The sequence below is a fragment of the Ovis aries genome, chromosome 19, assembly GCF_016772045.2.
Source record: "Ovis aries strain OAR_USU_Benz2616 breed Rambouillet chromosome 19, ARS-UI_Ramb_v3.0, whole genome shotgun sequence".
Lineage (NCBI taxonomy): Eukaryota > Metazoa > Chordata > Mammalia > Artiodactyla > Bovidae > Ovis > Ovis aries.
The window spans coordinates 23,383,519-23,409,345 of record NC_056072.1 but is presented as its reverse complement, the minus strand read 5'-3'; the positions used below and the strand labels follow the sequence as shown (position 1 = coordinate 23,409,345).

The following is a 25,827-nucleotide window of genomic DNA, read 5'->3' as shown; positions in this document are numbered from 1 at the left end:
TCAAGTAGGAACAGCCTGAAAATGTTCAGGTAAATGGCCAGTGTTTTCCTTTTTCAATTAGTTAGACTGATTTTTCCATTCAGTAGTTGTGATCCCTAAATGTTAGTTGTGTTGCTCAGTTAATTGATTGAAGTAATTTTTCACTTTCATGGTTTTCTTTGAAGTGAAATATCTGTTTTTCAGTGTATTAAAAACTTAGGAAATATTCTGTCACCAGCAGTTGGCATGGTGCTTTCTAGTAGGTCATAAGTTTCCTACACTGGAAACAGACAATTCCAGAGTTAGTCTTCTGGAGAATCAACCTCATCAATATCCTTCTGGAGAAACAAAGAAATGTTTTCTGGGACCCAGCCTTGGAGATGAAAATCTGATGCTAACAGTGTTTCCCTTCTAAATGAAGATGTCTGCATTCATCCACGGGGAAAAAAGCCAAATGAAATGTGCCTGCTTTCTGAAGATAACTCAGCTTTTTCTCCGTTGTCAACCACCGTAGGTGTTAGAAGCTTGTCAGATCAGTTGACTTCATGATGCGGGGCTGTTGTTTTGTTTTCCCTCAACTAGCAGCATATCGGTGACACAGAAATTATCGAGTTGTTTTCATTGTCACAGGAGAGCTTAATTATGCAAAAGTGCTTGGCTGTCTTTTTTTTTTTTTTTTCTTTGTGATCTCTGTTGGGTTTTCTCGATACAGTGTTCCCAATATCCAGCTGCCTAGATCTCCAAGTTAAATGAGTTGTTATATTTAAAATCACCATATATATTTTACAAAAGGGGAAGAAGTAGCCCCAGTTACTTATCCATGAACATGCTCTCTTTATTGACAAGAGAATGTCTGACAACGTTAAGATGTGCTGTGTCTGGGAACAATATACCTTGGGTTTCAGCTTAGAGACCTGCTTGTCCTTTTTGGTTCCAAGTTGCATCCCATTCATCCACTCTTCACTTGAGAAACCAGACAGGTGTGCTCACTTCTGTTCTGGCCTGACAAAATGGCAATTTTTCTGATCCCACACTGAAACCATTTAACCTTCCTCCAAAGGCCTGCTGAGCATGGTTTCGTTGCTCCTACATTTCCTGTATAAGGGTCATAGGAGCCTGTATTCCTGGCTGGTGTGTTTCCACTGTGATTGTGTCTTTAGCTTAGCATGTGCTACTCATGTTTGGGAAGAATTGAAGCTAGTTCAAACATGAACATTTTTACCCATCTCCATCTTCCCAAGTTATTTGTGCCATGACCTGTACTTGTCTGTGTGGTTTAATCTACTCTTTTAGGTATTTTTCAGCATTAAAAACTTACTGAAATAGATGTTATATTTTCAAGGGTACATTACTACAAATCTTTGTTGCTTAAAGGTTGACATGTTCCAAAATGACTTTAATATATTATTAATTTGTTCAAATAATTTTTTTTTATTGCCAACCAGGTGGCAGAGCATTAAATGCATAGGACTATAAGACAAATCCCTGTCTTCAAGGAGCTTTTCTTTTACTAGGAACAGACAGGCAATTCACTATTATGCAAATAAATGAACTAGAAAATTTCATAAGGTGATAAGAGTCACGAAGAAGGTGTTTAGGATGATATGATAGCAGGTAACTAGGAGCAGAACTTCCCTGATAGCTCAATTGGTAAAGAATCTACCTGCAATGCAGGAGACCCCAGTTTGATTCCTGGGTCAGGAAGACCCACTGGAGAAGGGATAGGCTACCCACTCCAGTATTCTTGGGTTTCCCTTGTGGCTCAGCTGGTTAAGAATCCGCCTGTGATGTGGGAGACCTGGGTTTGATCCCTGGATTCGGAAGATCCCCTGAAGAAGGGAAAAGCTAACCATTCCAGTATTCTGGCCTGGAGAATTTCATGGACAGTCCATGGGGTCGCAAAGAGTTTGACACAACTGAATGACTTTCACTTTCACTTTCCAGGAACAGAAGAAAGACTTCATTAAGATAAGGCAGTCAGGGAAGACTTGTCTGAGATTTGACTTTTGAACTGAAACCTAAAGGGTGAAAAAGAGCCATGCTTTCAAGGGGTAGTGCTTTCCAGGCAGAAGGTAAGGAAGTGCAGAGGCCCTGAGGCAGAAGACTACTTACCATGTGTGAGATGCATCAAGGAAGCCAGCATGGCCAAGTCTAGTGAGAAAGGATAAAAGGTTTAGAAATAGGAGGGTGGCAAATTAGGCAGTACTCTGTAAGCCAGGCACTGAGTTTGGGTTTTATTCTGATAATGGGAAACCACTGTGAGATTTTAAATGGGGAATGACTCAATTGTATTCATGCTTTTAAAAGATCACTCTGGTTGTTCTGTCGTGATTAGATTATAGGGAACCAAGAGTAAAAGCAGGATAAGCAGTTACAAAGCCAACCAGGTGAGAAATGATGCTAGGACACAAAGAATGAAAATAAATGGAGACTTGGTATATATTTTGGACTTAGAACCAGTAAGACACTTTTTGTCATTCCTACACTTAGCCATTTTCTAGATAAGGAAACTGCTTCCCAAAGAGATACTCATGTTACTGATTGAAGTTACATAGTAAGCAGAGTGAGTGATAGTGGCTCAGTCGTGTCTGACTGTGTGACCCCATGGACTGTAGCCCGCCAGGCTCCTCTGTCCATGGAATTCTCCAGGCAAGAGTACTAGAGTGGGTTGCCGTCTCCTTCTCCAGGGGATCTTACCGACTCAGGGATCGAACTCCAGTCTCCTTCATTGCAGGCAGATTCTTTACCATCTGAGGCACCAGGGAAGCCCGTAGTAAGCAGAACTAGGTTCCAGTTCTTTCATGCTGGAAGTTCTCAAGCTTCAGAGTGCAGTTAGAATAATCTGAAAATTTTATTAAAATACAGAATACTGGGTTCTACTCCCCAGAAGTTCTGGTTTTGTTGGGCTAGCGTGGGACCCAAGAATTTGCATTTCTATTCAGTTTCCTGGTTGTGCTGATGCTCCTTGTTTGAGTCCACAGTGCAAAAGCCATTGCTCTTGTGCTAGGTTGTTTCCAGGTGATAGAGTGAAACCTAAGAATAAATTACTGCAAATAAAGGTGTTCCTGCTTCCCATGAAAGCTCGCAGACTTCTGTCACATCAAGCATTATGACCAGTCTACATAGACACAGTGGAAGGAGGATGCTACAGTAATTATCTTTGAAAAAAGGAGAGGAAGGTATAAAATGGATTTAATTCACTTGATAATTATTCATCTTTCCACCTCATTATGTCTGTAGAATTCCTTTTTGCACAAATAGACCAGTGGAATAACAGTCATCATTCAGAAGAATGAAACATGAGCTAAATTTCCTGATATTTAATACCTTTGTACAGTTTCTCCTAGATGTAACAGGTGTTAAGAGAGTAAAGTCATTTTCATCACGAGGAAATAGGGAATATAATATTCAAGCAGTGAATAAGACTGTTTTTCAATGAATCTGTAATGTTTGAGCTGGAAGGATCTGTTGGAGCCAACTCTTTGATTTTTACAAGTTAAAAATAAAGACCCAGAGACATAAAATAACTTACCCAAGATGATAGAATGAGTGAGAATCAGAGATCTTTTAGACCTGTTCTGTGTTCTTTGTCTTGCCTATAAGACATTTTCATTAAATAGGTAAAGGGGAAAAAATTCATCCATCATTCAGATACTTTATCTGCTTGTTTTCCACAACCAAAGTCATAAATGAAAACATCCAGGTGAACAGCTGACTTTTTCACTTCCTATTTTCTAAGGAAGTGACTTATAATCACCTGATTATTGAGCCAAAAAGAGCTCTTTTTATTTTCCTTCCAATTTACGTCTATGGCTGTATGTTGAGACCCTGTGGGCTATGGTCCTTTGGCTCTAAAGGCAAAACTGTGGGCTTCATGACCCTGCAAATAGTATGGGAGGATATCTAGGGTCAGAATATAGAAGCATCAAGTAGTATGGTGTACTAATTTCCCCACAGATGTGCTATGTATTTGTGATCACTAGTTAATTTCAGTCTCATAAAGTGGCTTAAAGAATAGAATGACCAAAAGAATGAACACAGCAGATGAGATAATTTTGCACTCAAGCAAGAGTCTGCCTAATTGTCCCAAACAGAACTGATACCAAAACCCTTAATATCCTTGAGTACAGCCTAAGATAGATTCATCTTCTCTAAGACTGTATAAGCAACCAGAAATAATTTTTTTTAAGTTTTTTATTTTTTAAATTTTAAAATCTTTAATTCTTACATGCATTCCCAAACATGAACCCCCCTCCCAACTCCCTCCCCATAACATCTCTCTGGGTCATCCCCATGCACCAGCCCCAAGCATGCTGTATCCTACGTCAGACATAGACTGGCGATTTAATTCTTACATGATAGTATACATGTTAGAATGCCATTCTCCCAAATCATCCCACCCTCTCCCTCTCCCTCTGAGTCCAAAAGTCCGTTATACACATCTGTGTCTTTTTTGCTGTCTTGCATACAGGGTCGTCATTGAAATAATTTTGAATGGCAACAGGTACTCATTCTAATAGCAATTTAAATTATTTTCCCCCATTTTATCTTTTCTTTTTTTTAAGAGCTAAGTCTCTTGATGGCTTTTCTTTCTACTAGAAATTTCCGGTTTTGGACAGTCATAGAGCCAGATACCTCTGAGAACTGTTTGATCACTAAGGTCAAATTATATCTGTCTGTGATATAAATTGTTATTGGACATGATACTTGCATGATTCCAGTGGCTGGATTATGCATTGACTTAGGTCGTTTCTGGCAGTTGTTGAACAAAAGATTGGAATGAAGAGCTTGTTCATTTATGCAAGAGATTAACAGTGTCATAGAGTCAAGTAAAACACAATCATTTAACCTTGTATTTGAATTTGTATCTTGAAAACAAGACTAAAGATTTGCTTTTAGAGGAGAGATTCTTGTATTCAAACCTTGAAAGAATATGAATGGCCAAAACAGATGGTTCTGTTTTAATATGTGAATATGATTAATTCTGCTTAGTATTTGGGATCTACATATATATAATGCCCAAAAAGCATTTAGACATAAGCTTCTTTTTGAAATAATAGGGCTGAATCAACCTGTTTAAGCCTTCCATGGAGCTATTTTTTTAGACATTGTGTTGCAAAAGAACCTAGATATTAAGTGATAAATACCACAGACCCACATACATTATCCAAAAAAAAGTTAAAGGAAACAGTATTTTCTCTTATGCACTAACGTGGACCATTTGTTATCCAAGGACTTTGAACTCAGTGACCCAAAGAGATACATAGACATATATATGAATAATTTCCATCAGGCACAGAACTGTTCTATTACCAAAAAAAACTCACTCGCTTAGATATGATTCATCCAATCTAAGTTGAATGGCAGGAGAAGCCTTCACTGTGTGGGTTTTTGCCCTGTAGATCTGCAATTGGCATGTTAAAAGAAAGGTTATCTCATCCTTTGCCATATATATAATACGGTGTTCCATTCTCAATCCCCATGGGCCCCTGTCCAGATATTGACTTCAAGAGGAATGTGTTTATATCATTTCAAATTTGGCTCTTATGAATTCATTTTACTTCAGGAGGAGTAGATTTTTGTCCTTCAAATCTGGTTTCTGAGAATTAATTTTACTTTAAAAAAAAAAAAAAGAAAAGGAAAGTATCTGACGATGTCTCACAAAGACTGAATTTGCTGTTGATTTCACCTTGACCAGCACAAACCACTACTATTGAGCATTCTTCTTGAGCACCTTAACCTCTGTAACCCTGTTGGAAGAGAGAATGAGCCCTCAGAAGGGTTTAATTAGTTAGAACTTTGCAAGGTCTTTTCAAAATCCTCTCAAGGCCCTCCCTTCCCTTCGCCTCTCCCTATCCTTTTTGAGATGGCAAGGTTGTGTTTCCAGCTCTTTCTGTGTTTTTGAAAGAAAGCCATGAATAAGCCCAAGAGTTACAGGAAATCTATGACATTGAAATCTCTGTCTCTGCATGTGGTTTTGATGTTTCCTTTTTGAACTTCAACTTGACATTGCTTCATAAGTTACATTTGCCCTTCTATTTTATTTTTCTTCCTCACTCTCTTTGAAAAGTTTGGCTTCGTTATTAATATTCCACACAGATTTCTATAGTTTTTCTTGTTTGCTTTGTTTTCATAGACCCTGTCGGGGGTAAATATTCAGCAGGTTGAATGTGAAATCAGGCACACAACTGCCATTAGCCTCATCAGTGTTGCACATCAAATTCTCCAGACTGAGAACTGAAAAGGTAGTATCTACCATTTGAGATCCCTTTGCAAAGCAGCAGGAAGATAAAGAACAATGGCAGACTTGCAGCTCCTTCAAGGATAAAGGTTACAACCCTGCATTCAAGTTAATACTTCTTGATGTTATAATTTGTTTTGAAAGCTGACCCTTTCAGCCTCCCCTCATTTGAAACAATACATCATCTCCATCAGTAGAAGATTTGTAAAATTGTGTTTTGCTCTTTGAAAAACATGAGATTTGCTTATAGATGGATAAAAGGAGAAAGTAGCATTTATTCAGGGACCTAGGGACCTCTGCTGGTTAAGTGAGTTGTTTTTCCAGGTTTTTGTTTGTTTGTTTGTTTGTTTGTTTTTTCATTTTGAGAAGATAAGCTTGAGCTCAACACTAGTCATTTCTTTTTGAATCAAATTATGAATGATTGGTAACCTCATCGATTAAAGATACTGAGGTCAAGTCAGCTAAGAGATATGATAAGAATATTGAGTAACATCTTCTAATTAAATATGAATACCAGTTCTAACTATTGGGTTCAAGTTGGTAGACATCATTCTATGCAGGTGCACAATGTGAAGATGCATTCCAGAATGACTACTCTTTGCTTCTGCACTTTGAGCTGGGGGTTTTCTGCCTAATTACGTGTGCCATTATAGTTTACCAATAGCGTGAATTGTGCTTTAGGGAAGGCTTGATATTATGAAGACTTTTTAGGGAATGTGGGTTAGCATTGTCTTTATTTCCCTTAAGAACAAGGAGAGAAAATCGGACTTTATTTGAAGCATGAGAAATGAGGCACAATTTTGGTGGTAGGAGGGAGTGGTACAGCAGTCCCCAGCCTCTTTGGCAACAGGGACAAGTTTCACGGAAGACAATTTTTTCACAGTCCAGGGGTGGGAGGATGGTTTCAGGATGCTTTGAGTGCATCACACTTACCATGCACTTTATTTCTATTATTATATCATCTCCCCCTCAAATTATCAGGCATTAGATCCTGGAGAGTTGGGGACTCCTGGAGTACTGCATTGGGAAGTGTGGGAATTGAGTGGTCTTGAATTCCTGTGTTAGGCAGGGCAGGACCCAGTTCCTTAAGAAGGTTTTGGTGAAAACCAGGGCTCATTCAGAGACTTGGAATTGTGAGGCCATATGCTAATAGAAAATATTCTATCCACATGAAAAAAGGTAATAATGGAAAATGATGACAGTCTTGAAGGAGAAAGGAATCACAAAAATTATTTATATGATGTGTGTGAGAGACACATAGAAATATAATGGCTTAAAGAAGAAGTTTCTTTCCTTCATACATATCTCTCCAAAAATAGGCATATGGGTCTGGAGTTGCTTTATTCCAGAAGATCATTCAAGGTCAGCATCTTCATCCTACATAGCTTCATCTGTGAGCCCCAGGCTATTTCACTTGTCACTTTCTAATCAGTGGGAAAGAAAAATGAGAATCCAGGGCTGGTATCTTTAAGTCAGTAACCTAGAGGTTGCCCTCATCACTTCCACACACATACCACATATCATTGGTATGAACCTCATCCTTTAATTACCTCTAGATACAAATAAAGGGAAATACAGTGTGCAGCTAGGAAAACATGAGCCCAGCTTAAAGTAACAGAGTGGTAGTGGGAGATTTCTTTTATTAAAAGGAAAAAATGAAGAACAGATATTTGGGAGGAGGAGCAGTTAATTTTACCCCTATGGCTCATGATAGTTTTGCTCATTTTGCCTTTAGTGATGGAAAAAACAGCCACATAGGCTGCAAAAGCAGGACATTCAGAGTTGGACATGAGATGGGGTATTTTATTGTAAAAATACCCACTGAACTTCTACCCAGCTTTGTAATTGACATAACCTCTGGAAAGTTAATTTTATCTTAAACCCTTTTTTGTCCCTTGATTGAATATGATAAACATGAGTTGAATGTGCACTGAATGTACGTCTTTGCTTTATGAACTGCTGTAGCTCAACCGAATTGGAGTCAAAAAATAAATGACATCCACGTGGCCATTGAAGAAAACGTCTTCTGGGAATGTAAAGCCAATGGAAGGCCCAAGCCTACATACAGGTGGCTGAAAAATGGCGAACCACTGTTAACTCGGGTAAGCAAATGAATGAAAAGTGTGTCTTAATATTGACTTTAATGGGGCATGTGGTCTTGTTGCTATGGAAAGAGAAAAATGACCAGTTGTTTCCAAAATTATATGCAACCAAATGCCATTAATAGTGGAACAAGTGAATGTGGTTGATAGATAGAAACTGTACATAAATCCAATTTTCCAGCATTACTCAGCCTTGTTAAACATCCATACTGGATCTTTGGTCTCCAGAGATTAACGTCACTGGCTTTACAACTGGAGAGTTATGCTGAAGGTCTGGATCATGTAATTGTGCTAAGATACAAGTTTGCATGTACAAGTGAGGGTGTAAGGCTCTCCAGTTCTCCCCTTCAGTGTGGTTTTATATTGTCTTCTGTCTGGGAAGACTAGTGAACAACACAGTCCAGTACACGGACCAGCAAAATGCTCACTGTGCCTCAGACATGTAGCAGTGGCTTGTGCAAACTCGAGACTGACATCTCTTAATGGAACAGAAGGAGAACAACCAAGAGCGATGAGCAAAGTGGGAGGCCCCAGTCTGCAGGCCCTGAAGCAGGCAGTAGTAGCTGAAAGCCCAGATACTAAAAACCCTCTTTGGAGACCAGGCTGCAGTATCCCTGTAGCTAATGCTTAGGTGAAAAAGTGGCAAAACTGTTGCCTGGCTTAACAGGACTCTGTGATGCGAGAGAGGTAGAAGGTACCAGGCTGCGTCTTCTCCTGGCTCTGGGCAGGAACTGCAGTAGCCTCAGTATTCTTGCAGATCCCAGGACCTGAGAGAAGCCATGAGTCTGGTAATTTCTGGACCAGCAGCCCAGGGAAGGGCTTCCCTGGTAGCTCAGCTGGTAAAGAATCCACCTGTATTGCAGAAGACCCCAGTTCAATTCCTGGATCAGGAAGATTCCCCTGAAGAAGGGATAGTCTACCCACTGCGGTATTCATGGGCTTCCCTGGTAGCTCAGATGGTAAAGAATCTGCCTGGAATGCAGGAGACCTGGGTTTAATCCCTGGGTTGGGAAGATTCCCCTAGAGGAGGCCATGGCAACCCACTCCAGTATTCTTGCCTGGAAAATCCCATGGACAGAGGAGCCTGGTGGACTGTAGTCCATGGGGTCACAAAGAATCAGACATGATTGAATAGATAAGCACACAGCCCAGGAGATGAGGTGGAAGTAGCCACCCAATCTGCTAAATGGGTGGAAAGACAGACAAAAATAACTCCTTTTCAAAATATGCCTGCATGCCAATATTCCAAATCATACGCAAAAAAAAAAAAAAAAAAATTTAAGAAAGGTAACCAACCTGTAAAGCAGTCTAACAAAGAAATCTGAATAACCTTGTTGAGAAGGCTGAAAGAGATAGGAATCATGCCTATAAAAATAAATGAGGTGGAGGGACCTTAAAATGAGGATTGTGTCCAGTTTAATTTTCCCACTGAATTCAAATTTTTGCTGAAATATGACATTTTCCCCAGGCCCCAATTTGACAGCCAGTTTCTTGTGCTCTGGTTTCCTCCCCCATCAGCCCCCAGGCAAGAACAACCAGTCTGAGCTCTGGCCAGGATATCAGCCCTTGCAGCCACAGAAACAGGCAGATACAACAAGCCTAGTCCACACCGTGCCACCCACACCTCCTCCTGTCACTTAAGGGCTCCTGTTAGTCCCATGATTCTCTCAATTCTAAAAGCCAGCCTCAAATCACTTGAGTGTAGGTGCCCAGGTAACTGGCATTTTCCTTCCTCTATCTAAGGTGAGGGATCATGGATACCAGGCAGCTAAATCACAACCCTAGGGCAAACAAAAAATATTTTACTTTTTAAATGGCAGGTCTCCTGGAGAAAAGGAGGTCCTTTAGGGTATTTATAAAAATTGATGCCTCAAGTTATGTAGCCTCAGGCTGATGAATGAAGATGGTCTATTGTTTGATACCTCACTTTGCTGTCTTCAGATTGGCTACCAGTTGATGGTCCTAAGCTTAGTTCTTGCCACCAGCAGCAGTCAAGTAACAGAACACTAAATTATCAATACTTACTCTTTATTCTTAGTAAACTTCAACAATATTAAATATGTGTTTCTGCTTCATCCAAGAAGAGTACAGTCCTTTTAACCCTCAAAGTGTTGCCTGCTCATAATTTGAGTGTTTTAGCTACTCTAAACAGTAAATTTGCTTGCTTTCCCACTCCTCACCCCCAGTTAGCACAAAGCCTTGGAATGAAAAAAAATCATTTTAAATTTAAAGTTCATCTGTTTAGAGGGGATATTAATCTGAGTGGTTTCACTATTAAATCAATATAACTCAAGAGAGTCCTACAATTTAAATTCCATTTACCAACTGATGTACAGGTTGTTTCATTTAGCATCTGACCCGCCACAAGTTTAGTTGACAGAAAAATAGCTCATGTTATGTAAATTGTTTATATGATGGCAATTTTCCTCCCATTAAGCCCCTTTGATATATAACTTGTAGCAAAGATGCCTTAAGGTCTCAGTTGTAGAAGGTCATTGTTTTGCGTTCCTCTTTTCTTTCACAGGATAGAATTCATATCGAGCAAGGAACACTCAACATAACAATAGTGAACCTCTCAGATGCTGGCATGTATCAATGTGTGGCAGAGAATAAACATGGAGTTATCTTTTCCAGCGCAGAGCTTAGTGTGATAGGTGAGTCTTTATACTGGAAAGAACAAAAAAGTAAAAGCTTTTGAAATCCCTAAACTAACATGTACTTTCCCAAGCATAAATATTCCATCCAGGAAAAAAGGTTGATGAAATCTTTAGATTGAAGATATCTCTCAACAAGGAAGGAATGCATTCTACAACCAGGAAGAGGAGACTACTTTCTAGATCAACTTCTTCTGATGCTTGCAATGGGTGATGCAGTTCCCCTGGCACTCATTTTTATTCCTCTATCAACCCCTCTTCTAAACTGTGCAAAGTTTCTGAAATGTGTTGGTGTCTGTTGCTGTCTCTCTGATTGGGTATAAACTTGAGCTTGGAGAGAGGAAGAGCTGCCTTAGGTGGACAGGTTTGTTTGCATGTCAGGCTGAGTGCGTTTTGTTCTTTCACATATAAATTTTCCAGACTATACGCTATACACTATGCCCCTCCAGCTCCATCTTTCAACATGTGCCCCTTTCCTTCTGTTCAGCAGTACTGAGCTTTCTGAGCTGCTTGTTCACCGCCTTCTCTTCCTCCACAGTTCACTGGTCCACATTGTTCCCTCTGCCTCAAATGCTTTTCTGTCCCCTCTTCATTTCATTTACTTCTTCCCAACTCAGAATTGATTATATGCTTTGCGGACAAAGATGGAGAAGCTCTATAGAGTCAGCAAAAACAAGACCAGGAGCTGACTGTGGCTCAGATAATGAACTCCTTATTGTAAAATTCAGAATTAAATTGAAGAACGTAGGTAAAACCACTAGGCCATTCAGGTATGACCTAAACCAAATCCTTTACAGTGGAAGTGACAAATAGATTCAAGGGATTAAATCTGATAGAGTACCTGAAGAACTATGAACAGAGATCTGTGACATTCTACAGGAGACAGTGATCAAGACCATCCCCAAGAAAAAGAAATACAAAGAGGCAAAATGGTTGTCTGAGGAGGCCTTCCAAGTAGCTGAGAAAATAAGAGAAGTTAAAGGCAAAGGAGAAAAGGAAAGATATACCCATATGAATGCAGAGTTCCAAAGAATATCAAGGAGAAATAAGAAAGCCTTCCTCAGTAATCAGTGCAAAGCAATACAGGAAAACAATAGAACTGGAAAGACTAAAGATCTCATCAAGAAAATTAGAGATACCAAGGGAATGTTTCATGCAAAGATGGGCACAATAAAGGACAGAAATGGTATGGACCTAACAGAAGCAGAAGATATTAAGAAGAGGTGGCAAGAATCCACAGAACTGTACAAAACAAGATCTTCATGACCCAGATAACCACAATAGTGTGATCACTCACCTAGAGCCAGACATCCTAGAATGTGAAGTCAAGTGGCCCATAGGAAGCATCACTATGAGCAAAACTAGTGGAGGTAAAAGTATTCCAGTTGAGCTATTTCAAATCCTAAAAAAATGATGCTGTGAAAGTGCTGCACTCAATATGCCAGCAGATTTGGAAAACTTAGCAGTGGCCACAAAGCTGGGAAAAGTTTCATTCCAATCCCAAAGAAAGGCAATGCCAAAGAATTTTCAAACTACTGTACAATTGCACTCATCTCACACGCTAGTAAAATAATACTTAAAATTCTCCAAACCAGGATTCAACAGTATGTGAACTGTTAACCTCCAGATGTTCCAGCCAGATTTAGAAAAGGCAGAGGAACCAGAGATCAAACTGCCAACATCCGCTGGATCATCAAAAAAGCAACAGAGTTCCAGAAAAACATCTACTTCTGCTTTATTGACTATGCCAAAGCTTTTGACTGTGTGAATCACAACAAACTGTGGAAAATTCTTTAAAAGATGGGAATACCAGACCACCTGACCTGCCTCTTGAGAAATCTGTATGCAGGTCAGGAAGCAACAGTTAGAACTAGACATGGAACAACAGACTGGTTCCAAATCAGGAAAGGAGTACATCAAGGCTGTATATTGTCACCCTGCTTATTTAACTTATATGCAGAGTACATCATGAGAAACGCTGGTCTGGAAGAAGCACAAGCTGGAATCAAGATTGCTGGGAGAAATATCAATAACCTCAGATATGCAGATGATACCAACCCCTTATGGCAGAAAGTGAAGAACTAAAGAGTCTCTTGATGAAAGTGAAAGAAGAGAGTGAAAAAGTTGGCTTAAAACTCAGCATTCAGAAAACGAAGATCATGGCATTCAGTCCCATCACATCATGGAAAATAGATGGGGAAACAGTGGAAACAGTGTCAGACTTTATTTTGGGGGGCTCCAAAATCACTGCAGATGGTGACTGTAGTCATGAAATTAAAAGATGCTTGCTCCTTGGAAGAAAAGTTATGACCAACCTAGACAGCATATTAGAAAGCAGAGACATGACTTTGCCAACAAAGGTCCATCTAGTCAGTTCAGTTCAGTTCAGTTCAGTCACTCAGTTGTGTCCGACTCTTTGCGACCCTATGAATTGCAGGACGCCAGGCCTCCCTGTCCATCACTATGGTTTTTCCAGTAGTCATATATGGATATGAGAGCTGGACTATAGAGAAAGCTGAGTGCCAAAGAACTGATGCTTTTGAACTGGAGAAGGCTTTTGAGAGTCCCTGGATTGCAGGAGATCCAAACAGTCCATCCTAAAGGAAATCAGTCCTGAATATTCATTGGAAGGACTGATGCTAAAGCTGAAACTCTAATACTTTGGCCACTTGATGGGATGAACTGACTCATTGGAAAAGACCCTGCTGCTGGGACAGGTTTAGAGGCAGGCAGAGAAGGGAATGACAGAGGATAAGATGGTTGGATGGCATCACTGACTTGGTGGACATGAGTTTGAGCAAGCTCCAGGAGTTGGTGATGGACAGGGTAGCCTGGTGTGCTGCAGTCCATGGGGTCACAGAGAGTCAGACAGCTGAGTGACTGAACTGAGCTGAACTGGACTGAGGCTGCCTCTCCCAGCTCCATACTGGCTTCCTCAGGAAGTCATGCCTGGCTCTATGCCCAGGTCAGCTCCTGCTGTTACAATTTTCATCCTGCCTTTTAATGTCCTTGATATCATGCTGCATTTACATTTGCTAATGTGATTTCTCTGTCTTTTTCTCTCACTGCACTTTAACTTGCCTGTGATGTCAATGACCATACTTGGTTTCGCTCATTTAATTATCAGGACTTAATGCAATATTGAAGCACATAGTATGTACTCATTAAATATTGAATGAAAGTAAGAATGAATGACTGCACTAAGTGATGAAGGAGTTGAGAGCCTGTTTTTAAAAATGAATTAATGAGTGAAGTAAATCTTTGAAAATAGTGGTTAAGTGAATTAAGAAAGCTTTAGGCATTAAAAAATAAAAAATAAAAACTCCAGACCATCAACTTGCATTTGTCTTATAGACAAATCTTTACTTTGACTTCAGAATTTATCTTTAATGTCTAAGTAGCAGTTCTTCTTGGAGCATAATAGAAAGGTTATAAATAAGAGAAAAGCAACACACAGAGAGAGCTGATTCCGTAAGTCCTGATAATTTGCCCAGATTCAGAGTCCTGACTTGCCCTTCTGCAGAGCACTTCTTGGTGCCTGGCATGTGGATCTGACATGGATTAAGTGGATGCTCCTGAGTTGAATGTTAGTCCACCCATGCAAGGTAAAAGAGAAAGGAGCTGCTTCCGTAATTGTTGTCCTCACCAGCTTCTTTACCTGAACCAACACCCAGTCAAAGATAAGAATTTTTGAGGATTCATGAAGTTGCCGTCTTTTTCAAAAGAGGGCGTGGAGGATTCTGTGCTCTTGGAGTCAACATCAGTGTGGCTACTGTAAGGATGTCCCCCATACACATACCTTCCCCACTATAAATGTTAAGAACGATAATTCCAGCTTCCCAGGACAAGTACAATGGTCCCATCCTGGCCAAGTGGGCTCTGATTGTTGGTAGTTGGAGCTGACTGTTGTGGAGTGCAGTTCACAAAGGTAGATCACGGTAGAATGTTCTGCAGAAAGAAGTGTATTCTTTGTTAAACATAGTGTCAACTGGTTAGAAAACAGCTACAGTGGAGGGTGTGTGGCCTCAGGAATGAATCACATTGTCTTTAGACCCTCCAGGCAAAAGCTGTCCAGTTTAAAAGTCTGGTGATGCCATTATAATTATAAAAGATTTTGTAGGTCCTTTTGTTAAAATAAGAAAATTTGATGGTAACAAATGACTGGAAATCACAGGATGTAATCATGGAGTAAAGATAGAGGATGACTACAGTCCCAAAAGCAGAGCCTGAAGTGAGAAAGGCTATTAATTGATTTTTTTCTAGAGCACTTACCCAGAGAGGAGCATAACAGCATGGTTGCAACGAGTTGGACACAACTGAGCAACTGAACGACAACAGTGAGATGTGTGTGTGTGTACATCCCTCTCTAGATATCCATATCTATATCCATGTGCACACTAAGTCACTTCAGTTGTGTCCAGCTCTTCGCGATCGTGTGGACTGAACCTTGCCAGGTTCCCCTGTCCATGGGATTCTCCAGACAAGAATACTGGAATGGGTTGCCATGCCTTCCTCCAGGAGGTCTTCCAGACCCAGGGATCAAATCTGTGTCTCTTATGTCTCTTGCATTGGCAGGCAGGTTCTTTATCACTAGCACCACCTGGGAAGGCCAACTTATATTTGTGTCTATATATCTACCTGCTATGCATATCCTAGGATCCTCACCAGATCCTTTCTCTTCCCTCAACCGAGGGTTCGAGGCCTATGAGGTAATAATCACTGATTCAACTCTTATATTCAGAGGTTTATTTCAAGTCATTTCCAGTTAGAACTAATTCCATTTGAATTCTTGGTCTGAGTCCTTTTTTTAATTCCCTTGAGATAAGCAAGCAAGATCAGTAAAGATGAAATGCCTGAGAAGTTATTTAACCCCTCTCCCTGATCTCAGCTTTATTGAGTGTAAGAACTGTAAGACATGTCAGTAAATTATTCAATTCCAGACAAGTGATGCAAATAGAAAGTCTTCCAGAAATTCAGGAAAGAGAGTTTGACCAGTGGACTGAGCTAGTCAGGTGAACCTTGAAAAATAATTTCTATTTATACAGGCAAAAGGAAAAAAGGAACCAGCAACAGTGCAGAGTGAAAAGGCCTGAACAAAAGTTATAAAACATCTAAATAGTTTCTTGCCCATAGAAAATCCTAAATGTTTCTCAGAAATTGTAATTCAAATATATAAAGTGTATTGGCAAACTTTAAACTTGAAAGAGGAATATGAAAAAATTAATTAAGGGCCAATTTTGGAAGATATTGAACAAGCTTAGAAGTTCTTTATTTAATGTCCCATTTTTCCTGCCCCAGAAAAATCACACTAGTATATTCCAAGTGAATTAAAAGGCAGTTAAGTATTGAATGAGTAAATCCCTAGAGTTCTTATTAAATGAATGAAGGAGAAGACATTTGATTATTTAAAAATACACATATGTGAATATTGGTTGAGTAAGCTTTAATACAATCGTGTTTCACAAGTCACTTTGTTTCTTGCTGGGTGGTAATAGTTTGACTCTTATGGATTTAATAACGGATTAGTTATTACCTGTATTAGAATCTTAGGGAGGTTGAATTGAACCAAGAAACAAAGTGAAAACAAGATACTTCAGTATAAGGAAGAAAAGAAGTATGCTGGTTGCAGCTATTGATCCATTATCAGCATCCTCCAGTGCTAGAGAGGAGATTCCCTTTCGTGCTGGGAAACAGCCTTAAGGTCATGAATAAAAGATGGTTAGGAAGCATATGTTTAATAGGCTTTTCTCTTAGTCTTGTTTTATGTATTCTGTCTGGGTATTTAATGTATATGTAATGTATCTATATTTAATGGATTGAAACTGCTAAATAATTAACCTAGGTGCTGGGTGATTTACTCACTGGGTGCGCAAATGCCGTAGACTTTTAGCTTGAGGTCAGTATATTAGAGTAGCCTGGTGATGAGTACTTTAAAATAGAAATAGTACATCCTTATTTGTGACTGACCTATCACAGTTGATAGTTTATTACTCCTCAAGGCAACTGTTTCCAGACTTTTTCTCCTATGTTAGCTTCTGTCATGGATGAGATTCACTTGTGTGATGTACACCCATGAGCAACCACAAAATTCCCTGGGTCATAGAAAAGTGTGCTGGAATTGGAACAGCGAACCGAGTCTTATAATCTTAGGGAGATTTGAATCTTCTACAAAAGAAATACAATTTAAAAAGCCAAATTAAGTATTTTATTAAGATAACTTTTCTAATGGAATATTTCTATTCATGTCTGATGTTTGTGTCCACTCAGATAGATGATCATGTTGGTACCAGGGGATGCTGATTGAACAACCAAACTGGAAATTTTCTGTGCTGCTCCATACAGAATACCAGTGTCATCCTATATATATATATGGTGGCTCTGTGGTAAAGAATCCACCTGCATTGCAAGAGATGTGGGTTCAATCCCTGGGCTGGGAAGATCCCTGGAGAAGGAAATGGCAACCCACCCCAAGATTCTTGCCTGGGAAATCCCATGGGCAGAGGAGCCTGGTGGGCTACAGTCCATGGAGTCACAAAAGAGTCCGACACAACTAAGTGATTCAACAAGAACAGCAAGGATAGAGTATGCCTAAGACCTCCAAAGCTGAGGCAGGGGTTAGGTACCTGTGAGTCACTGGGGGAGTGTCCTCTGAGCAAAACATATAAGAGAGAGCAGGCTAGGGAGCGGGATGGAGGGCAGGGAGCAGGGACATGGTCTCAGGTAAAGTCTAGCCTATATCACATTCTAGAGGGTGATGTCTGAGCATAAGTGCATCTCAGAGCTATTCCCACCTCAGGCAAGGAGGCTGACCTTTTTTAAAATCTCTTCATCGGTCATTCATTGATCTGCCCCTCAAGTGGTGCTAGTAATGGCAGGGTATATGGAGCAAAACCTCCCAGTCAACTTCCCGGGGAAGCGGGCAGCTGGAGTTGGTAAGCAACCAATTCTCACAGCATCTGGGGCCGGAAAAAAGAATCCATGTGAGGTACCAGCAGCATCCTCTACAGAAGAGAAGTGATTGTGCTCGAGCAAGATGTTTGGGTGCTGTGTCCAGCTGGCCTGGATCATAACCACCAGTGTCACTAGACTGTCTTTTTATTGGGTAGGAATATGGGAGATATTTTTTCCTTTTTTTCTGCTTTCCTTTGTTGTCAAATGATCTACAGTGAATCAAATTATTATCATAATTATTACTTTTTCTTTTTCATAGGAGTATACTTGCTTTACAATGTTCTGTTAGTCTCTGCTGTACAACGAAGTCAATCAGCCATATGTATGCATATATCCTCTCGCTCTTGGATCCCCCTCCCATCCGTCCCCCATCCCACCTCTCTAGTTTATCACAGAGCATCAACCTGAGCTCCCTGTGCTAAACATAAGATTCCTACTAGCTGTCTATTTTATACACACTAGAGTATCTTTGATTTTGAAATGGGATACACTGCCCTTAAGAGCAACTGAGTGTCTTCCCAGTGGTCTTGAATATGACCTGACTTTGCAGGACTGTATAAGGGATAGAAGTAGCCTTGGTCCAAGGAGTTCCTGTCTGATGGTTCAGGACCGTGGGCATTCTCCTGGCCTCTGTGGTGGAAGACATCAGACCCTGGCAGGATACTCCGATGCCATTAAGGAACTGATGGTCGATTAAAGTGAGGTGCACGCTTGAGCAGTTATATGGTTAATTTGCCATGTGTCCAAATGATTGGACTACAAATTAGAAAAACACTAAAGCTAAACTCAGAGTTATTTCACAGGGATTTTCACAAGTGCTCATCTGCAACTAAGTCTGATTTCTCAATTGCCTCATTGAGCCAGATTACAATCAAATGTGCTGAGTGTGAACAGCATCCAGTGAGAGGAGGGATGCCTTTCTTACCCAAATATTGTCTGATAGGAGCTTTACTTAACTCATCAGGAAGAGGGAAAGCAATGCATGTGGATCTCAAACACAAATTTGATATCTTTAGCAAGTTACTAAGCCTTCACCAATCAATAAAATGAGGGTGTCACTGTCAAAACTAAAAGAGATCACATGTGAAAACTTCCTGCAAATCTGAAATGACTGTAGCAATACGAAGTATGGGGTTTGTTTTGTTTGTTTGTTTTCTGTTTTAAACTAGTATCCATACCAAAAGCTTATAATACAAACAGCTGCACAATTACCAGTAAACCCTATTTCAGTTAGTCACCAGGGGAGCTCTTTAATAGCCCAGTACCATACAATCATCCCTCACATGAATCCCAGCCTTGTCTAATTCAAGGAAACTATGAGCCATGCTGTGTAGGACCACCCACATGGACGGGTCATAGTGGAGAGTTCTGGCAAAACATGGTCCACTGGAGAAGGGAATGGCAAACCACTGCAGTAGCCTTGAGAACCCCATGAACAGTATGAAAAGGCAAAAGATAGGACACTGAAAGATGAACTCCCCAGGTCAGTAGGTGCCTAATGTGCTACTGGAGAAGAGTGGAGAAATAACTCCAGAAAGAATAAAGGGATGGAGCCAAAGTGAAAACAACACCCAGTTGTGGACATGACTGGTGATGGAAGTACAGTCCAATGCTGTAAAAAGCAATATTGCATTGGAACCTGGAATGTTAGGTCCATAAATCAAGGTAAACTGGAAGTGGTCAAACAGGAGACAGCAAGAGTAAACATCTACATTTTAAGAATCAGTGAACTAAAATAGACTGGAATGGGTGAATTTAATTCAGATGACCACTATATCTACTACTGTGGGCAATAATCCTTTCAAAGAATGGAGTAGCCATTATAGTTATACAACAAAAGAGTCTGAAATGCAGTGCTTGGATACAGTCTCAAAAACAACACAACGATCCCTATTCGTTTCCAAGGCAAACCATTCAGTATCACAGTAATCCAAGTCTATGCCCCAACCACTAATGCCGAAGAAGCTAAAATTGAACAGTTCTATGAAGACCTACAAGACCTTCTAGAACTACCACCAAAGAAGGATGTCCTTTTCATCATAGGGGACTGGAATGCAAAAGTAGAAAGTCAAGAGGTACCTGGAGTAACAGGCAAGTTTGGGCTTGGAGTACAAAATGAAGCAGAGCAAAGGCTAACAGAGATTTGCCAAGAGAATGCACTGGTCATAGCAAACACCCTCTACCAAAACACAAGAGACAATTCTCTAAATGGACATCACCAGATGGGTAATACCAAAATCAATTGATTATATTCTCTGCAGCCAAAGATGGAGAAACTCTATACATTCAGAAAAAAACAAGACGAGGAGCTGACTGTGGCTTGGATCATGAGCTCCTTATTGCCAAATTCAGACTTAAATTAAAGAAAGTAGGGAAAACCACTAGACCATTCAGGTATGACCTAAATAAAATCTCTTGTGGAAATGAGAAATAGATTCAAGGAATAAGAGCTGATAGAATGCCTGAAGAACTATGGACAGAGGTTTGTGACATTGTACAGGAGGTGGTGATCAAGACCATCCCCAAGAAAAAGGAAAGCCAAGAGGCAAAATGGTTGTCTGAGAAGAAGAAGAGAAAAGAAGAGAAGCTAAAGGCAAAGAAGAAAAGGAAGGATATACCCATCTGAATGCAGAGTTCCAAAGAATAGCAAGGAGAGCTAGGAAAGCCTTCCTCAGTGATCAGTGCAAAGAAATAGAGGAAAATAATAGAATGGGAAAGACTAGAGATCTCATCAAGAAAATTAGAGATACCCAGCGAAAATTATGATATTGTGCTCATGCAAAGATCAGCACAATAAAGGAAAAAAGTGGTCTGGACCTAACAGAAGCAGAAGATATTAAGAAGAGGTGGCAAGAATACATAGAAGAATTGTACAAAAAAGATCTTCATGACACAGATAACCCTGATCATTCACCTAGAGCGAGACATCCTAGAATGTGAAGTCAAGTGGGCCTCAGGAACAAAGCTAATGGAGGTGATGGAATTCCAGTTGAGCTATTTCAAATGCTAAATGATGATACTGTAAAAGTGCTACACTCAATATGCCAACAAATTTGGAAAACTCAGCAGTGGCCACAGGAGTGAAAAAGGTCAGTTTTCATTCCAATCCCAAAGAAAGGCAATGCCAAAGAATGCTCAAACTACCGCACAACTGCACTCATCTCACACGCTAGCAAAGTAATGCTTAAGATTCTCCAAGGGAGACTTCAACAGTACGTGAACCGAGAACTTCCAGATGTTCAAGCTGGATTTAGAAAGAACAGAGGAACCAGAGATCAAATTGCCAACATCCACTGGATCACAGATAAAGCAAGATAGTTCCAGAACAACATCTATTTCTGCTTTATTGACTATGCCAAAGCCTTTGACTTTGTGGATCACAGCAAACTGTGTAAAATTCCTTAAGAGATGGAAATACCAGACTACCTGACCTGCCTCCTGAGAAATCTGTATGCAGGTTAAGAAGTAACAGTTAGAACCAGACATGGAACAACAGACTGGTTCCAAATTGGGGAAGCAGTATGTCAAGGCTGTGTATTGTCACCCAGCTTATTTAGCTTAGATACAGAGTACATCATGTGAAATGCTGGGCTGGATGAAGCACAAACTGGAATCAAGATTGCTGAAAGAAATATCAATAACCTCAAATACAGAGATGACACCATCCCCTTATGGCAGAAGGCGAAGAACTAGAGTCTCTTGATGACAGTGAAAGAGGAGAGTGAGAAAGCTGGCTTAAAATTCAACATTCAAAAAACGAAGATAATGGCATCCAGTCCCATCACTTCATGGCACATCGGTGGGGAAACAATGGAAACAGTGACAGAATTTATTTTCTTGGGCTCCAAAATCACTGCAGATAGTGACTGCAGCCATAAAATTAAAAGACACTTGCTCCTTGGAAGAAAAGCTATGACCATCCTAGACAGCATATTAAAAAGCAGAGTGATAACTTTTCCAACAAAGTTCTGTCTAGTGAAGTCTATGGGTTTTCCAGTAGTCATGTATGGATGTGAGAGCTGGACTATAAAGAAAGCTGAGCACCAAAGAATTGGTGCTTTTGATCTGTGGTGTTGGAGAAGACTCTTGAGTCAAGGAGATCCAAGCAGTCAATCCTAAAGGAAATCAGTCCTGCATATTCATTGGAAGGACTAATGCTGAAGTTTCAATTCTTTGGCCACATGATGTGAAGAAGTGACTCAATGGAGAAGACCCTGTTGCTGAGAAAGATTGAAGGCAGGAGGAGAAGGGACAACAGAGGATGAGATGGCTGGATGACATCACTGACTCGATGGACATGTTTGAGCAAACTCCAGGAGTTGGTGAAGGACAGGGAAGCCTGGTGTGCTGCAGTCCATGGGGTCTTAAAGAGTCAGACACAACTGTGTGACTGAACTGAACTGACCTGATACCATCCTCCCTACCAACTAGTCCTTGGTAGAGACTCCAGGACTCTTTATTCCTTAGTCACTCAGGAATGATTCCAATGGGTAGAAGTTCTGTTGCTCTAATTGATCAGATCAGAAGGTAATTAGGTTTTTCTATGGTACTGATTCTCAGACTCTACCATGCATCAGAATTGTTTGGAAGACTCATTAAAACACACAAAGCTGAGCCCTACCTCTAGAATTTCTGACATAGTAGTTCTTGAGTGGGGCCTGAGGGTTTGCACTTCAAACAAGTTGCCAGGTGATGCTGCTTCTGGTTCAACCCTACACTTAGAAAATTAGGAATTGGAAAGCTCAAAACTCAAGTTCTTTGGTGTTTTGTTTTGTCAGTTGTTAACCATCTACCATCACACCAGTTCACACGGTGAAAGAGTACGGCCAGCACTCTACACATGCCAGTTATGGAGGGCTGGCTGTACTCATTGTAGCCTGCTATTTAAATGAGGGACTTAAGCATCCATGGATTTTGGTACCCGGAACCAGTCTCTCCATGGATATTGGATTTTAAGGGACAAGTGTACAGATAGCCTGAATTGTTTCTTGGATAATCCTGCTTCATTTGACTGAGGTCCAACTCCACAGAGGACGGAGTATCCTGTACACAGGCCATGAAGTTCAAGAAGTCATTGATATCCAGGTGAAGCATCATGAGAAGGGCATTTCCTGTCTTGAACTGAATTCCTGAGTTCTCTCCTACAATATACATTAATTCAGCATATATCAATTGAACATCTACTTTGTGCAAGGACTGTGCTAGGTCCAAGATCCCTGATTCATAGTCTTTGCCTTCCAAGAACTGATGACCTAATAATTACTACTAGTGGGTGCTACCATTTTGTAACCACTGGAATTCCAGAATTCTCACAGTTTAATGACTCTCTTCTGTCAATTAAACAACTATTTTGATCTCATAACAAAGTTACTCAATCAAATATAACATTGTACCACCACACACTACTTTCACAAATTTGTATGAGTGTTCAAGACATTATGCCAAATAAAATGAAATATCTCTAACTTGGACTAATGTACGAAGTTCAAAGTGCTTACAGTTACAGATATTTTAAAATGCTTGCGTCTTATTATCTTCATACAGATAGAGCTGCTCAAGGAAGGTTAACAAGGGTTTAGCAGTTGAAGCTTTTAAAACATATAAGAATGATTTTCAATCAATATGTTAGTTGTTGTGTAAGAAATGATGTTCTAAAATGGCTTTAAAATATTTTTCCTTGAATAAGAAAGCGTCTACCCTTGTTTACCGAATAAGAGCTTGGCTTCCAAACCTTCAGAAAAAGGAAAAAGGGCTTTTAAAATTTTATATTGGAGTATAGGTGATTAACAATATTGTGTTAGTTTTAAGTGTACAGCAAAGTGGTTCAGTTATACATGAATCTATTCTTTTTCAAATTCTTTTCGTATTTAGGTTATTATGTAACATTAAAGAGAGTTTCTGTACTATACTGTAAGTCCTTGTATATTGTCCATTGTTAATACAGCAGTGTGTACATGTCAATCCCCCACACTAAAAAAAAGAAAAAAAGGCTAATCCTACTTGTTGGCAGTGATACTGTTGAAAGATCTTGAAATGGTTTCTGTGCTTAAAAAGTATTCATCAGTTATCATAGTGCCTGAAATGTCAACAGTAGAGATGAATTTGTCTTGCACACCCACATGGTTGAGATATAACTACTCAGCAATAGAAAGGAATCACTGTTCATATATTCAGCAACCTGGGTGGCTCTTAAGAGCGTTATGCCAACTGAAAAAAAGAAATCTCTGAAAAAAATCATAAAGTATGATTTTATAGATACAAAATGTATGATTTTTTTATATTCTCAAAATGACAAAATTGTAGAGTTGGAATACAGATTGGTGGATTCTAGGCATAGGGAATACAGAAGGGGGTTGAATGCACCTCTAAAATAGTAGCATGAGAGAGCTCTTTGTAGTGATGGAAGAGTTCTGTATCTTTATTTCAGTGGTAGTTACAAGTCAAAGTACTTGACAAAATAAGACAGAACTCTGCACACCTTATCCATGACTAGGTTCCTTTCAATGTTGTACTGGGGTCACAAATATTGTACATTAATGCATACATATGGAATCTAGAAAAATGGTACTGATTAACCTATTTGCTGGGCAAGAATAGAGTCATAGACATAGAGAACATTGTGGACACAGTGGGGGAAGGAGTGGGACAGACTGAGAGAGTAGCAGTGAAACATACACATTACCCCATGTAAAATACAGAGCTACTGGGAAGTTGCTGTATAGCACAGGGATCTCAGCTCAGTGCTCTGTGATGACCTAGAGAGATGGGATGGGATTGGGGGGAGGTTCAAAAAGGAGTGGACGTACGTATACTTACGGCTGATTCACGTTGTATGGCAGAAACCAGCACAACATTGTAAAGCAATTATCCTCCAATTACTTAAAAAAAAACAAACAAACGATGTAACCATTGAGGAAACTGAATGAAGGATACGCTGGACCTTCCTGAATTATCTTTGCAACTTCTTGTGAATCTGTAATTATTTCAAAATAAAAAGGATATTTTGTTTTCAAACAAAACTGTGTTTCTTTTCAGCTTAAAATTCTCTAAAATGTCCAGGTAGCTCCTTTGAATCTGCCTGCAATGTGGGAGACCCAGGTTTGATCCCTCGGTCGGGAAGATCCCCTGGAGAAGTGTATGACAACCCACTCCAGTATTGTTGCCTGGAGAACCCCATGGACAGAGGAGCCTGGTCCATGGGTCACAGGGAGTTGGGCACAACTGAGCAACTAACACACACACAAAAAGTGGAAATAGTGGAAATAGCAGAGGAGAGGAATAGGTAGAAAGAATTTACTCAGGAAAAATATTGAGGCATTTTGTGTACAATACAGGTATTTTATTTAATCTTAAACCTTGTGACTGTAAATATTATTAGTTTGGTTTGATAATAACTTTCTCCAAAGAGCAGAAGCCCATAAACAAGAGCAACCACGATAGGAGGAACCTGGGGGGAACAGGGCATTCAGCAAATTAGACCAAAGCCAGCAGGGGTGACTATTAGAGTCTTAGAAGGAGCACATCATGGTAATCCTACAACAGAAAATTCTGATTTCAGAGATTGTTGAGTGTCTCCTTTTGAATGTCATCCCCAATCAGAGAGACTGATTTTGCATCAGCCATTCTGAAATGATGGACCTAGAAAGAAGACTATCTCCACTATAGCCAGTCTTCTAGCGACCTACCCAGCAAGGCAGGTGAAGTTTAGGGTTTTTATATCTGATACCAGCCTTATCTCCTCAGGGGTGGCCATACTTGAATGAATGCATTTGCTCGAGCTTTATTTTCTATGGGCTGATGAGGTAATAGTTAAAGACAATAGAAAAAGGTTAAAATAATATGAAATTCTGAACTTCTGAAAGGGTCAGCCTTAATAGTCCCTGTCAACTGGCAGTGATCC

The 25,827-nt window shown here is 40.0% G+C and overlaps 1 protein-coding gene across 32 annotated transcripts in view; it reads left to right on the top strand.

Moving 5' to 3' along the window:
- Window positions 1-25,827, top strand: part of LOC114108678 (contactin-4) — a 1,043,928-nt gene that overhangs the window by 848,539 nt on the left and 169,562 nt on the right. For all 32 annotated transcript variants that reach the window (XM_060402845.1, XM_060402823.1, XM_060402848.1 and 29 more), the window contains 2 exons: window positions 8,186-8,322; window positions 10,847-10,976. In XM_060402845.1, the coding sequence (XP_060258828.1) occupies window positions 8,186-8,322; window positions 10,847-10,976 (267 nt within the window). The remainder of the gene's footprint in view (window positions 1-8,185; window positions 8,323-10,846; window positions 10,977-25,827) is intronic.